A 17,000-nucleotide genomic window follows, 5' to 3' on the forward strand; every position below is an offset into this window, starting at 1 on the left:
ATTCAGGTCATACTGTGTCCATCCATTCAGGTCATACTGTGTCCATCCATTCAGGTCATACTGTGTCCACCCATTCAGGGCTCATACTGTGTCCATCCATTCAGGTCATACTGTGTCCATCCATTCAGGTCATACTGGTGTGTCCACCCATTCAGGTCATACTCAGGTCATGCCATTCAGATACATGCTGTTGTCATCCATCCATTCAGGTCATACCACAGGTCATGTCCACCCATTCAGGTCATACTGTGTCCACTCCATTCAGGTCATACTGTGTCCATCCATTCAGGTCATACTGTGTCCACCCATTCAGGTCATACTGTGTCCACCCATTCAGGTCATACTGTGTCCACCCATTCAGGTCATACTGTGTCCATCCATTCAGGTCATACTGTGTCCACCCATTCAGGTCATACTGTGTCCATCCATTCAGGTCATACTGTGTCCGTCCACCCATTCAGGTCATACTGTGTCCATCCATTCAGGTCATACTGTGTCCATCCATTCAGGTCATACTGTGTCCATCCATTCAGGTCATACTGTGTCCATACCCATTCAGGTCATACTGTCCATACTGTGTCCATAATCTGTGTCCATTCAGGTCATACTGTGTCCATCCAGTCAGGTCATCCATTCAGGTCATACTGTGTCCACCCATTCAGGTCATACTGTGTCCATCCATTCAGGTCATACTGTGTCCATCCATTCAGGTCATACTGTACTGTGTCCATCCATTCAGGTCATACTGTGTCCATCCATTCAGGTCATCATACTGTGTCCATCCATTCAGGTCATACTGTGTCCACCCATTCAGGTCATACCTTGTGTCCACCCATTCAGGTCATACTGTGTCCATCCATTCAGGTCATACTGTGTCCATATTCAGGTCTCCCATCCATTCAGGGTCATACTGTGTCCATCCATTCAGGTCATACTGTGTCCACCCATTCAGGTCATACTGTGTCCATCCATTCAGGTCATACTGTGTCCATCCATTCAGGTCATACTGTGTCCATCCATTCAGGTCATACTGTGTCCATCCATTCAGGTCATACTGTGTCCACCCATTCAGGTCATACTGTGTCCACCCATTCAGGTCATGCTGTGTCCATTCATTCAGGTCATACTGTGTCCATCCATTCAGGTCATACTGTGTCCACCTATTCAGGTCATACTGTGTCCATCCATTCAGGTCATACTGTGTCCATCCATTCAGGTCATACTGTGTCCATCCATTCAGGTCATACTGTGTCCATCCATTCAGGTCATACTGTGTCCATCCATTCAGGTCATACTGTGTCCACCCATTCAGGTCATACTGTGTCCATCCATTCAGGTCATACTGTGTCCATCCATTCAGGTCATACTGTGTCCATCCATTCAGGTCATACTGTGTCCACCCATTCAGGTCATACTGTGTCCATCCATTCAGGTCATACTGTGTCCACCCATTCAGGTCATACTGTGTCCATCCATTCAGGTTCATACTGTGTCCATCCATTCAGGTCATACTGTGTCCACCCATTCAGGTCATACTGTGTCCACCCATTCCATACTGTGTCCATCCGTTCCAGGTCATATCTGATTCCACCCATTCATACTGTGTCCATCCATTCAGGTCATACTGTGTCCATCCATTCAGGTCATACTGTGTCCACCCATTCAGGTCATACTGTGTCCATCCATTCAGGTCATACTGTGTCCATTTCAGGTCATACTGTGTCCATCCATTCAGGTCATACTGTGTCCATCCATTCAGGTCATACTGTGTCCACCCATTCAGGTCATACTGTGTCCACCCATTCAGGTCATACTGTGTCCATCCATTCAGGTCATACTGTGTCCATCCATTCAGGTCATATTCTGTGTCCATCCATTCAGGTCATACTGTGTCCACCCATTCAGGTCATACTGTGTCCATCCATTCAGGTCATACTGTGTCCATCCATTCAGGTCATACTGTGTCCATCCATTCAGGTCATACTGTGTCCATCCATTCAGGTCATACTGTGTCCATCCATTCAGGTCATACTGTGTCCATCCATTCAGGTCATACTGTGTCCATCCATTCAGGTCATACTACTGTGTCCATCCATTCAGGTCATACTGTGTCCATCCATTCAGGTCATACTGTGTCCATCCATTCAGGTCATACTGTGTCCACCCATTCAGGTCATACTGTGTCCACCCATTCAGGTCATACTGTGTCCACCCATTCAGGTCATACTGTGTCCATCCATTCAGGTCATACTGTGTCCACCCATTCAGGTCATACTGTGTCCATCCATTCAGGTCATACTGTCCATCCATTCAGGTCCATCCATTCAGGTCATACTGTGTCCATCCATTCAGGTCATACTGTACTTCAGTGTCCATCCATTCAGGTCATACTGTGTCCACCCATTCAGGTCATACTGTGTCCACCCATTCAGGTCATACTGTGTCCACCCATTCAGGTCATACTGTGTCCATCCATTCAGGTCATATACTGTGTCCATCCATTCAGGTCATACTGTGTCCACCCATTCAGGTCATACTGTGTCCATCCATTCAGGTCATACTGTGTCCATCCATTCAGGTCATACTGTGTCCATCCATTCAGGTCATACTGTGTCCACCTATTCAGGTCATACTGTGTCCATCCATTCAGGTCATACTGTGTCCATCCATTCAGGTCATACTGTGTCCATCCATTCAGGTCATACTGTGTCCACCCATTCAGGTCATACTGTGTCCACCCATTCAGGTCATACTGTGTCCACCCATTCAGGTCCTGTGTCCACCCATTCAGGTCATACTGTGTCCACCCATTCAGGTCATACTGTGTCCACCCATTCAGGTCATATACATGTGTCCATCCATTCAGGTCATACTGTGTCATACTGTGTCCATCCATTCAGGTACTGTGTCCATTCAGGTCATATGTGTCCACCCATTCAGGTCATACTGTGTCCACCCATTCAGGTCATACTGTGTCCATCCATTCAGGTCATACTGTGTCCATCCATTCAGGTCATACTGTGTCCATCCATTCAGGTCATACTGTGTCCACCCATTCAGGTCATACTGTGTCCATCCATTCAGGTCATACTGTGTCCACCCATTCAGGTCATATTGTGTCCATCCATTCAGGTCATACTGTGTCCATCCATTCAGGTCATACTGTGTCCATCCATTCAGGTCATACTGTGTCCATCCATTCAGGTCATACTGTGTCCATCCATTCAGGTCATACTGTGTCCACCCATTCAGGTCATACTGTGTCCATCCATTCAGGTCATACTGTGTCCACCCATTCAGGTCATACTGTGTGTCCATCTGTCAGGTCATACTGTGTCATCCATTCAGGCTCATAGGTCATTGTGTCCACCTATTCAGGTCATACTGTGTCCATCCATTCAGGTCATACTGTGTCCACCATTCAGGCTTACTGTGTCCATTCAGGTCATACTGTGTCCCACCCATTCAGGTCATACTGTGTCCACCCATTCAGGTCATACTGTGTCCATCCATTCAGGTCATACTGTGTCCACCCATTCAGGTCATACTGTGTCCATCCATTCAGGTCATACTGTGTCCATCCATTCAGGTCATACTGTGTCCACCCATTCAGGTCATACTGTGTCCATCCACCCATTCAGGTCATACTGTGTCCACCCATTCAGGTCATACTGTGTCCACCCATTCAGGTCATACTCCATCCATTCAGGTCATACTGTGTCCATCCATTCAGGTCATACTGTGTCCATCCATTCAGGTCATACTGTGTCCATCCATTCAGGTCATACTGTGTCCACCCATTCAGGTCATACTGTGTCCATCCATTCAGGTCATACTGTGTCATCCATTCAGGTGTCCATCCATTCAGGTCATATTCTGTGTCCATTCACCCATTCAGGTCATATAGTGTCCACCCATTCAGGTCATACTGTGTCCATCCATTCAGGTCATACTGTGTCCACCCATTCAGGTCATACTGTGTCCATCCATTCAGGTCATACTGTGTCCATCCATTCAGGTCATACTAGTGTCCACCCATTCAGGCCATACTGTGTCCATCCATTCAGGTCATACTGTGTCCACCCATTCAGGTCATACTGTGTCCACCCATTCAGGTCATACTGTGTCCATCCATTCAGGTCATACTGTGTCCATCCATTCAGGTCATACTGTGTCCACCCATTCAGGTCATACTGTGTCCACCCATTCAGGTCATACTGTGTCCATCCATTCAGGTCATACTGTGTCCACCCATTCAGGTCATACTGTGTCCACCCATTCAGGTCATACTGTGTCCACCCATTCAGGTCATACTGTGTCCATCCATTCAGGTCATATTGTGTCCACCCATTCAGGTCATACCACCCATTCAGGTCATACTGTGTCCACCCATTCAGGTCATACTGTGTCCACCCATTCAGGTCATACTGTGTCCATCCATTCAGGTCATACTGTGTCCACCCATTCAGGTCATACTGTGTCCACCCATTCAGGTCATATACTGTGTCCATCCATTCAGGTCATACTCATACTGTCATGTCCATCCATTCAGGTCATACTGTGTCCATCCATTCAGGTCATACTGTGTCCACCCATTCAGGTCATACTGTGTCCACCCATTCAGGTCATACTGTGTCCATCCATTCAGGTCATACTGTGTCCATCCATTCAGGTCATACTGTGTCCACCCATTCAGGTCATACTGTGTCCATCCATTCAGGTCATACTGTGTCCACCCATTCAGGTCATACTGTGTCCATCCATTCAGGTCATACTGTGTCCACCCATTCAGGTCATATAGTGTCCACCCATTCAGGTCATACTGTGTCCACCCATTCAGGTCATACTGTGTCCATTCCATTCAGGTCATACTGTGTCCATCCATTCAGGTCATACTGTGTCCACCCATTCAGGTCATACTGTGTCCACCCATTCAGGTCATACTGTGTCCATCCATTCAGGTCATACTGTGTCCATCCATTCAGGTCATATAGTGTCCATCCATTCAGGTCATACTGTGTCCATCCATTCAGGTCATACTGTGTCCACCCATTCAGGTCATATATGTGTCCACCCATTCAGGCCATACTGTGTCCATCCATTCAGGTCATACTGTGTCCACCCATTCAGGTCATACTGTGTCCATCCATTCAGGTCATACTGTGTCCACCCATTCAGGTCATACTGTGTCCACCCATTCAGGTCATATAGTGTCCACCCATTCAGGTCATACTGTGTCCACCCATTCAGGTCATACTGTGTCCATCCATTCAGGTCATATAGTGTCCACCCATTCAGGTCATATAGTGTCCACCCATTCAGGTCATACTGTGTCCACCCATTCAGGTCATACTGTGTCCATCCATTCAGGTCATACTGTGTCCATCCATTCAGGTCATACTGTGTCCATCCATTCAGGTCATATAGTGTCCACCCATTCAGGTCATATAGTGTCCACCCATTCAGGTCCATACTGTGTCCATCCATTCAGGTCATACTGTGTCCATCCATTCAGGTCATACTGTGTCCACCCCATTCAGGTCATACTGTGTCCACCCATTCAGGTCATACTGTGTCCATCCATTCAGGTCATACTGTGTCCACCCATTCAGGTCATACAGGTGTGTCCACCCATTCAGGTCATACTGTGTCCACCCATTCAGGTCATACTTCAGTGTCCATCCATTCAGGTCATACTGTGTCCATCCATTCAGGTCATACTGTGTCCACCCATTCAGGTCATACTGTGTCCACCATTCAGGTCATACTGTGTCCATCCCATTCAGGTCATACTGTGTCCTCCCATTCAGGTCATACTGTGTCCATCCATTCAGGTCATATAGTGTCCACCCATTCAGGTCATACTGTGTCCATCCATTCAGGGTCATACTGTGTCCACCCATTCAGGTCATACTGTGTCCTCCCATTCAGGTCATGTGTCCACCCATTCAGGTCATGTGTCCATCCATTCAGGTCATACTGTGTCCACCCATTCAGGTCATATAGTGTCCACCCCATTCAGGTCATATAGTGTCCACCCATTCAGGCCATACTGTGTCCACCCATTCAGGCCATACTGTGTCCATCCATTCAGGTCATATAGTGTCCACCCATTCAGGTCATATAGTGTCCACCCATTCAGGTCATACTGTGTCCAACCATTCAGGTCATACTGTGTCCACCCATTCAGGTCATACTAGTGTCCACCCATTCAGGTCATACTGTGTCCATCCATTCAGGTCATACTGTGTCCATCCATTCAGGTCATATAGTGTCCACCCATTCAGGTCATACTGTGTCCACCCATTCAGGTCATACTGTGTCCATCCATTCAGGTCATATAGTGTCCACCCATTCAGGTCATATAGTGTCCACCCATTCAGGTCATATAGTGTCCACCCATTCAGGCCATACTGTGTCCATCCATTCAGGTCATATAGTGTCCACCCATTCAGGTCATATAGTGTCCACCCATTCAGGTCATATAGTGTCCACCCATTCAGGCCATACTGTGTCCACCCATTCAGGCCATACTGTGTCCATCCATTCAGGTCATATAGTGTCCACCCATTCAGGTCATATAGTGTCCACCCATTCAGGTCATACTGTGTCCATCCATTCAGGTCATACTGTGTCCATCCATTCAGGTCATATAGTGTCCATCCATTCAGGCCATACTGTGTCCATCCATTCAGGTCATATAGTGTCCACCCATTCAGGTCATATAGTGTCCACCCATTCAGGCCATACTGTGTCCATCCATTCAGGTCATACTGTGTCCATCCATTCAGGTCATACTGTGTCCACCCATTCAGGTCATACTGTGTCCACCCATTCAGGTCATACTGTGTCCACCCATTCAGGCCATACTGTGTCCATCCATTCAGGTCATACTAGTGTCCACCCATTCAGGTCATATAGTGTCCACCCATTCAGGTCATATAGTGTCCACCCATTCAGGTCCATACTGTGTCCACCCATTCAGGTCATACTGTGTCCATCCATTCAGGTCATATAGTGTCCACCCATTCAGGTCATATAGTGTCCACCCATTCAGGTCATACTGTGTCCATCCATTCAGGTCATACTGTGTCCATCCATTCAGGTCATACTGTGTCCATCCATTCAGGTCATACTGTGTCCATCCATTCAGGTCATATAGTGTCCACCCATTCAGGTCATATAGTGTCCACCCATTCAGGCCATACTGTGTCCATCCATTCAGGTCATACTGTGTCCACCCATTCAGGTCCATACTGTGTCCATCCATTCAGGTCATATAGTGTCCACCCATTCAGGTCATATAGTGTCCACCCATTCAGGTCATATAGTGTCCACCCATTCAGGCCATACTGTGTCCACCCATTCAGGTCATACTGTGTCCATCCATTCAGGTCATATAGTGTCCACCCATTCAGGTCATACTAGTGTCCACCCATTCAGGTCATACTGTGTCCACCCATTCAGGTCATACTGTGTCCATCCATTCAGGTCATATAGTGTCCATCCATTCAGGCCATACTGTGTCCATCCATTCAGGTCATATAGTGTCCACCCATTCAGGTCATACTAGTGTCCACCCATTCAGGTCATACTGTGTCCATCCATTCAGGTCATACTGTGTCCATCCATTCAGGTCATACTGTGTCCACCCATTCAGGTCATACTGTGTCCACCCATTCAGGTCATACTGTGTCCATCCATTCAGGTCATACTGTGTCCACCCATTCAGGTCATACTGTGTCCACCCATTCAGGTCATACTGTGTCCACCCATTCAGGTCATACTGTGTCCACCCATTCAGGTCATACTGTGTCCATCCATTCAGGTCATACTGTGTCCATCCATTCAGGTCATACTGTGTCCACCCATTCAGGTCATACTGTGTCCACCCATTCAGGTCATACTGTGTCCACCCATTCAGGTCATTCAGGTCATACTGTGTCCATCCATTCAGGTCATACTGTGTCCATCCATTCAGGTCATACTGTGTCCACCCATTCAGGTCATACTGTGTCCACCCATTCAGGTCATACTGTGTCCACCCATTCAGGTCATACTGTGTCCATCCATTCAGGTCATACTGTGTCCACCCATTCAGGTCATACTGTGTCCACCATTCAGGTCATATAGTGTCCACCCATTCAGGTCATACTGTGTCCATCCATTCAGGTCATATGTGTCCACCCATTCAGGTCATATAGTGTCCACCCCATTCAGGTCATATAGTGTCCACCCATTCAGGTCATACTGTGTCCATCCATTCAGGTCATATAGTGTCCACCCATTCAGGTCATATAGTGTCCACCCATTCAGGTCATATAGTGTCCACCCATTCAGGTCATACTGTGTCCACCCATTCAGGTCATACTGTGTCCATCCATTCAGGTCATATAGTGTCCACCCATTCAGGTCATACTGTGTCCACCCATTCAGGTCATACTGTGTCCATCCATTCAGGTCATACTGTGTCCATCCATTCAGGTCATACTGTGTCCATCCATTCAGGTCATACTGTGTCCATCCATTCAGGTCATATAGTGTCCACCCATTCAGGTCATATAGTGTCCACCCATTCAGGTCATACTGTGTCCATCCATTCAGGTCATCCATACTGTGTCCATCCATTCAGGTCATACTGTGTCCACCCATTCAGGTCATACTGTGTCCACCCATTCAGGTCATACTGTGTCCATCCATGTGTGTCCATCCATTCAGGTCATACTGTGTCCACCCATTCAGGTCATATAGTGTCCACCCATTCAGGCCATACTGTGTCCATCCATTCAGGTCATACTGTGTCCATCCATTCAGGTCATATAGTGTCCACCCATTCAGGTCATACTGTGTCCATCCATTCAGGTCATACTGTGTCCATCCATTCAGGTCATATAGTGTCCATCCATTCAGGCTATACTGTGTCCATCCATTCAGGTCATATAGTGTCCACCCATTCAGGTCATATAGTGTCCACCCATTCAGGCCATACTGTGTCCATCCATTCAGGTCATACTGTGTCCACCCATTCAGGCCATACTGTGTCCATCCATTCAGGTCATATGTGTCCACCCATTCAGGTCATATGTGTCCACCCATTCAGGTCATATAGTGTCCACCCATTCAGGCTCATACTGTGTCCACCCATTCAGGTCATACTGTGTCCATCCATTCAGGTCATATAGTGTCCACCCATTCAGGTCATACTGTGTCCACCCATTCAGGTCATACTGTGTCCACCCATTCAGGTCATACTGTGTCCATCCATTCAGGTCATATAGTGTCCATCCATTCAGGTCCATACTGTGTCCATCCATTCAGGTCATATAGTGTCCACCCATTCAGGTCATATAGTGTCCACCCATTCAGGTCATACTGTGTCCATCCATTCAGGTCATACTGTGTCCATCCATTCAGGTCATACTGTGTCCACCCATTCAGGTCATACTGTGTCCACCCATTCAGGTCATACTGTGTCCACCCATTCAGGTCATACTGTGTCCATCCATTCAGGTCATACTGTGTCCATCCATTCAGGTCATACTGTGTCCACCCATTCAGGTCATACTGTGTCCACCCCATTCAGGTCATACTGTGTCCACCCATTCAGGTCATACTGTGTCCATCCATTCAGGTCATACTGTGTCCACCCATTCAGGTCATACTGTGTCCACCCATTCAGGTCATACTGTGTCCATCCATTCAGGTCATACTGTGTCCATCCATTCAGGTCATACTGTGTCCATCCATTCAGGTCATATGTGTCCACCCATTCAGGTCATATGTGTCCACCCATTCAGGCTCATACTGTGTCCATCCATTCAGGTCATACTGTGTCCACCCATTCAGGTCATACTGTGTCCACCCATTCAGGTCATACTGTGTCCATCCATTCAGGTCATATAGTGTCCACCCATTCAGGTCATATAGTGTCCACCCATTCAGGTCATACTAGTGTCCACCCATTCAGGTCATACTGTGTCCACCCATTCAGGTCATACTGTGTCCATCCATTCAGGTCATACTGTGTCCACCCATTCAGGTCATACTGTGTCCACCCATTCAGGTCATACTGTGTCCATCCATTCAGGTCATACTGTGTCCATCCATTCAGGTCATACTGTGTCCATCCATTCAGGTCATACTGTGTCCATCCATTCAGGTCATACTGTGTCCCACCCATTCAGGTCATATAGTGTCCACCCATTCAGGTCATACTGTGTCCATCCATTCAGGTCATACTGTGTCCATCCATTCAGGTCATACTGTGTCCACCATTCAGGTCATACTGTGTCCACCCATTCAGGTCATACTGTGTCCATATTCAGGTCATACTGTGTCCATCCATTCAGGTCATACTGTGTCCATCCATTCAGGTCATACTGTGTCCACCCATTCAGGTCATACTGTGTCCACCCATTCAGGTCATACTGTGTCCATCCATTCAGGTCATACTGTGTCCACCCATTCAGGTCATACTGTGTCCACCCATTCAGGTCATACTGTGTCCATCCATTCAGGTCATACTGTGTCCACCCATTCAGGTCATACTGTGTCCATCCATTCAGGTCATACTGTGTCCATCCATTCAGGTCATACTAGTGTCCATCCATTCAGGTCATACTAGTGTCCACCCATTCAGGTCATACTGTGTCCATCCATTCAGGTCATACTGTGTCCACCCATTCAGGTCATACTGTGTCCATCCATTCAGGTCATACTGTGTCCACCCCATTCAGGTCATACTGTGTCCACCCATTCAGGTCATACTGTGTCCATCCATTCAGGTCATACTGTGTCCACCCATTCAGGTCATACTGTGTCCATCCATTCAGGTCATATAGTGTCCACCCCATTCAGGTCATACTGTGTCCACCCATTCAGGTCATACTGTGTCCATCCATTCAGGTCATACTGTGTCCATCCATTCAGGTCATACTGTGTCCATCCATTCAGGTCATACTGTGTCCATCCATTCAGGTCATATAGTGTCCACCCATTCAGGTCATACTGTGTCCACCCATTCAGGTCATACTGTGTCCATCCATTCAGGTCATACTGTGTCCATCCATTCAGGTCATACTGTGTCCATCCATTCAGGTCATACTGTGTCCACCCATTCAGGTCATACTGTGTCCACCCATTCAGGTCATACTGTGTCCACCCATTCAGGTCATACTGTGTCCACCCATTCAGGTCATACTGTGTCCATCCATTCAGGTCATACTGTGTCCATCCATTCAGGTCATACTGTGTCCACTCCATTCAGGTCATACTGTGTCCACCCATTCAGGTCATACTGTGTCCATCCATTCAGGTCATACTGTGTCCATCCATTCAGGTCATACTGTGTCCATCCATTCAGGTCATACTGTGTCCACCCATTCAGGTCATACTGTGTCCACCCATTCAGGTCATACTGTGTCTGTGTCCATACTGTGTCCATTCAGGTCATACTGTGTCCATCCATTCAGGTCATACTGTGTCCACCCATTCAGGTCATACTGTGTCCACCCATTCAGGTCATACTGTGTCCATCCATTCAGGTCATACTGTGTCCATCCATTCAGGTCATACTGTGTCCACCCATTCAGGTCATACTGTGTCCACCCATTCAGGTCATACTGTGTCCATCCATTCCATTCATACTGTGTCCATCCATTCAGGTCATACTGTGTCCACCCATTCAGGTCATACTGTGTCCATCCATTCAGGTCATACTGTGTCCACCCATTCAGGTCATACTGTGTCCATCCATTCAGGTCATACTGTGTCCACCCATTCAGGTCATACTGTGTCCACCCATTCAGGTCATACTGTGTCCATCCATTCAGGTCATACTGTGTCCACCCATTCAGGTCATACTGTGTCCACCCATTCAGGTCATACTGTGTCCATCCATTCAGGTCATACTGTGTCCACCCATTCAGGTCATACTGTGTCCATCCATTCAGGTCATACTGTGTCCACCCATTCAGGTCATACTGTGTCCATCCATTCAGGTCATACTGTGTCCATTCCATTCAGGTCATACTGTGTCCATTCCATTCAGGTCATACTGTGTCCACCCATTCAGGTCATACTGTGTCCATCCATTCAGGTCATACTGTGTCCACTGTGTCCATTCAGGTCATACTGTGTCCACCCATTCAGGTCATACTGTGTCCATCCATTCAGGTCATACTGTGTCCACTCCATTCAGGTCATACTGTGTCCACCCATTCAGGTCATACTGTGTCCACCCATTCAGGTCATACTGTGTCCACCCATTCAGGTCATACTGTGTCCATCCATTCAGGTCATACTGTGTCCACCCATTCAGGTCATACTGTGTCCACCCATTCAGGTCATACTGTGTCATATACTGTGTCCATCCATTCAGGTCATACTGTGTCCACCCATTCAGGTCATACTGTGTCCACCCATTCAGGTCATACTGTGTCCATCCATTCAGGTCATACTGTGTCCACCCATTCAGGTCATACTGTGTCCACCCATTCAGGTCATACTGTGTCCATCCATTCAGGTCATACTGTGTCCACCCATTCAGGTCATACTGTGTCCATCCATTCAGGTCATACTGTGTCCACCCATTCAGGTCATACTGTGTCCACCCATTCAGGTCATACTGTGTCCACCCATTCAGGTCATACTGTGTCCATCCATTCAGGTCATACTGTGTCCACCCATTCAGGTCATACTGTGTCCATCCATTCAGGTCATATACTGTGTCCACCCATTCAGGTCATACTGTGTCCATCCATTCAGGTCATACTGTGTCCACCCATTCAGGTCATGCTGTGTCCATCCATTCAGGTCATACTGTGTCCATCCATTCAGGTCATACTGTGTCCACCCATTCAGGTCATACTGTGTCCATCCATTCAGGTCATACTGTGTCCACCCATTCAGGTCATACTGTGTCCACCCATTCAGGTCATACTGTGTCCATCCATTCAGGTCATATACTGTGTGTGTCCACCCATTCAGGTCATACTGTGTCCATCCATTCAGGTCATACTGTGTCCACCCATTCAGGTCATACTGTGTCCATCCATTCAGGTCATACTGTGTCCACCCATTCAGGTCATATAGTGTCCACCCATTCAGGTCATACTGTGTCCATCCATTCAGGTCATACTGTGTCCATCCATTCAGTGTCCACCCCATTCAGGTCATACTGTGTCCATCCATTCAGGTCATACTGTGTCCACCCCATTCAGGTCATACTGTGTCCATCCATTCAGGTCATACTGTGTCCACCCATTCAGGTCATACTGTGTCCATCCATTCAGGTCATACTGTGTCCACCCATTCAGGTCATACTGTGTCCATCCATTCAGGTCATACTGTGTCCATCCATTCAGGTCATACTGTGTCCACCCATTCAGGTCATACTGTGTCCATCCATTCAGGTCATACTGTGTCCACCCATTCAGGTCATACTGTGTCCATCCATTCAGGTCATACTGTGTCCACCCATTCAGGTCATACTGTGTCCATCCATTCAGGTCATACTGTGTCCACCCATTCAGGTCATACTGTGTCCACCCATTCAGGTCATGTCTGTGTCCACCCATTCAGGTCATACTGTGTCCATCCATTCAGGTCATACTGTGTCCACCCATTCAGGTCATACTGTGTCCACCCATTCAGGTCATACTGTGTCCATCCATTCAGGTCATACTGTGTCCACCCATTCAGGTCATACTGTGTCCATCCATTCAGGTCATACTGTGTCCACCCATTCAGGTCATACTGTGTCCACCCATTCAGGTCATACTGTGTCCACCCATTCAGGTCATACTGTGTCCATCCATTCAGGTTCATACTGTGTCCATCCATTCAGGTCATACTGTGTCCACCCATTCAGGTCATACTGTGTCCATCCATTCAGGTCATACTGTGTCCACCCATTCAGGTCATACTGTGTCCACCCATTCAGGTCATACTGTGTCCACCCATTCAGGTCATACTGTGTCCATCCATTCAGGTCATACTGTGTCCATCCATTCAGGTCATACTGTGTCCATCCATTCAGGTCATACTGTGTCCATCCATACTGTGTCCCACCCATTCAGGTCATATACTGTGTCCACCCATTCAGGTCATACTGTGTCCATCCATTCAGGTCATACTGTGTCCATCCATTCAGGTCATACTGTGTCCACCCATTCAGGTCATACTGTGTCCATCCATTCAGGTCATCACTGTGTCCACCCATTCAGGTCATACTGTGTCCACCCATTCAGGTCATACTGTGTCCATCCATTCAGGTCATACTGTGTCCACCCATTCAGGTCATACTGTGTCCACCCATTCAGGTCATACTGTGTCCACCCATTCAGGTCATACTGTGTCCACCCATTCAGGTCATACTGTGTCCACCCATTCAGGTCATACTGTGTCCATCCATCCATTCAGGTCCATACTGTGTCCATCCATTCAGGTCATACTGTGTCCACCCATTCAGGTCATACTGTGTCCATCCATTCAGGTCATACTGTGTCCATCCATTCAGGTCATACTGTGTCCATCCATTCAGGTCATACTGTGTCCATCCATTCAGGTCATACATGTCCATCCATTCAGGTCATACTGTGTCCATCCATTCAGGTCATACTGTGTCCATCCAGGTCAGGTCATACTGTGTCCACCCATTCAGGTCATACTGTGTCCACCCATTCAGGTCATACTGTGTCCACCCATTCAGGCCATGCTGTAGGTCATGTGTGTCCACCCATTCAGGTCATACTGTGTCCATCCAGTCAGGTCATACTGTGTGTGTCCATCCATTCAGGTCATACTGTGTCCAACCATTCAGGTCATACTGTGTCAACCATTCAGGTCATACTGTGTCCACCCATTCAGGTCATGCTGTGTCCACCCATTCAGGTCATACTGTGTCCACCCATTCAGGTCATACTGTGTCCACCCATTCAGGTCATACTGTGTCCACCCATTCAGGTCATACTGTGTCCACCCATTCAGGTCATACTGTGTCCACCCATTCAGGTCATACTGTGTCCATCCATTCAGGTCATACTGTGTCCACCCATTCAGGTCATACTGTGTCCATCCATTCAGGTCATACTGTGTCCATCCATTCAGGTCATACTGTGTCCATCCATTCAGGTCATACTGTGTCCATCCATTCAGGTCATACTGTGTCCATCCATTCAGGTCATACTGTGTCCATCCATTCAGGTCATACTGTGTCCATCCATTCAGGTCATACTGTGTCCACCCATTCAGGTCATACTGTGTCCATCCATTCAGGTCATACTGTGTCCATCCATTCAGGTCATACTGTGTCCACCCATTCAGGTCATACTGTGTCCATCCATTCAGGTCATACTGTGTCCATCCATTCATTCAGGTCATACTGTGTCCATCCATTCAGGTCATACTGTGTCCACCCATTCAGGTCATACTGTGTCCATCCATTCAGGTCATACTGTGTCCATCCATTCAGGTCATACTGTGTCCATCCATTCAGGTCATACTGTGTCCACCCATTCAGGTCATACTGTGTCCATCCATTCAGGTCATACTGTGTCCACCCATTCAGGTCATACTGTGTCCACCCATTCAGGTCATACTGTGTCCACCCATTCAGGTCATACTGTGTCCACCCATTCAGGTCATACTGTGTCCATCCATTCAGGTCCTTCTGTGTCCACCCATTCAGGTCACCTTGACGACTAACACACACATCATGACGTCATAATGGTTGATGTGACCCAGGCGGTCATGCAACCGATTTTATCAACAAACAAAGATTCATATAGGTGTGCGACTTGGCACTTATGTATGCTGTCAGCATCAGGCTTTAAGCTGAAGACCACTGTTAAGAGTTGTCTCCCTTACACTAATCAGTATTTTCCACATGTGTTTATATATTCATTTACAAACAGTAGGACAACTTATTGGCTGTAAAGAGTTGTCACTTCGTCTTATTGACTTAACTCAAAGGAATAAATATGCTATGTTCCTGACATCAATATGCATAACGTGACTTGTTAATTATTCGAAATGATTTTTTCAGATGTTTTTACAAATTTTCAGATGAATTCATAACATGGCAGCGGCCAATGTCTGCGGTAAACAGCTTCGGGTACGAACCTGTTCCCTCATCGTCCACTGAGGTCCAGGGTCTGATCATCAGGTCCAGCGGGACCTATTTCATCTATTCACAGGTCGCTTTAAACGGAAAAACTATTGCGTACGTACCAATATGTACATGATTTTGTCAGTAGAGATATAATACTGTCCACAACCCAACCGTGACTTTGTATTCCCGCAAATAAATATTTACGATTCTGGAAAACATGCTCTACAGCACCACAGAACATTGAATAACAGTTGAATATGGGGAACTAAAATATCCTGTGAGGATTCTGCTATGATGTGATCAGGCCCAGCACTCTCAGATGATTTTAGTTCTGTAATCGCTGCTCAGTTCTCATCTCTTGTAATAGGAGCATCAAGTATACTTAGGCAGTTTTGATCTATCTTATCTTCGATATAATGATCAAAAGAATGTAATTCGTCATTACGAGTAGCGGTATGCTGAAATATATATTTGAAATGTGTATTCCACAATTCCATTGTTATGTTGGGAATAGAAGAAAGGACATGGAGAGAGCCTGCACATTGTGTTCCAGAACAATTTTGAGTTATTCCGATTTGTAAGTGATCTATCTTACAGAACCACAGTAGTTTCTTCTTTACATTTTAAAGTCTAATTAGACAAAACATTTCTCACTGTCAGGAATACGGCGTTGCCAGAATGTGGGCACGATGTCATCAGGGAACGTGAGGCTGGCGACTCTTCATACCTTATACTACTGAGAAGTATTGTGACCCAGGACAGAGAGTAAGTAGTGCTTGTCAGTGAGGGTTGTAACCCTGCACAGAGAGTAAGTAGTGCTTGTCAGTGAGGGTTGTAACCCAGTACAGAGAGTAAGTAGTGATTGTCAGTGAGTGTTGTGACCCAGGAC

The 17,000-nt window shown here is 47.0% G+C and overlaps 1 protein-coding gene across 3 annotated transcripts in view; it reads left to right on the forward strand.

The window, feature by feature from the left end:
- Positions 1 to 17,000, forward strand: part of LOC124289597 — a 40,237-nt gene that overhangs the window by 19,971 nt on the left and 3,266 nt on the right. For all 3 annotated transcript variants that reach the window (XM_046726187.1, XM_046726185.1, XM_046726186.1), the window contains 2 exons: positions 16,066 to 16,222; positions 16,772 to 16,876. In XM_046726187.1, coding sequence (XP_046582143.1) covers positions 16,066 to 16,222; positions 16,772 to 16,876 — 262 coding nt within the window. The remainder of the gene's footprint in view (positions 1 to 16,065; positions 16,223 to 16,771; positions 16,877 to 17,000) is intronic.

The sequence above is a fragment of the Haliotis rubra genome, unplaced genomic scaffold (genome assembly GCF_003918875.1).
Source record: "Haliotis rubra isolate DU_JTF1 unplaced genomic scaffold, ASM391887v1 Scf444, whole genome shotgun sequence".
Classification (NCBI taxonomy): domain Eukaryota; kingdom Metazoa; phylum Mollusca; class Gastropoda; order Lepetellida; family Haliotidae; genus Haliotis; species Haliotis rubra.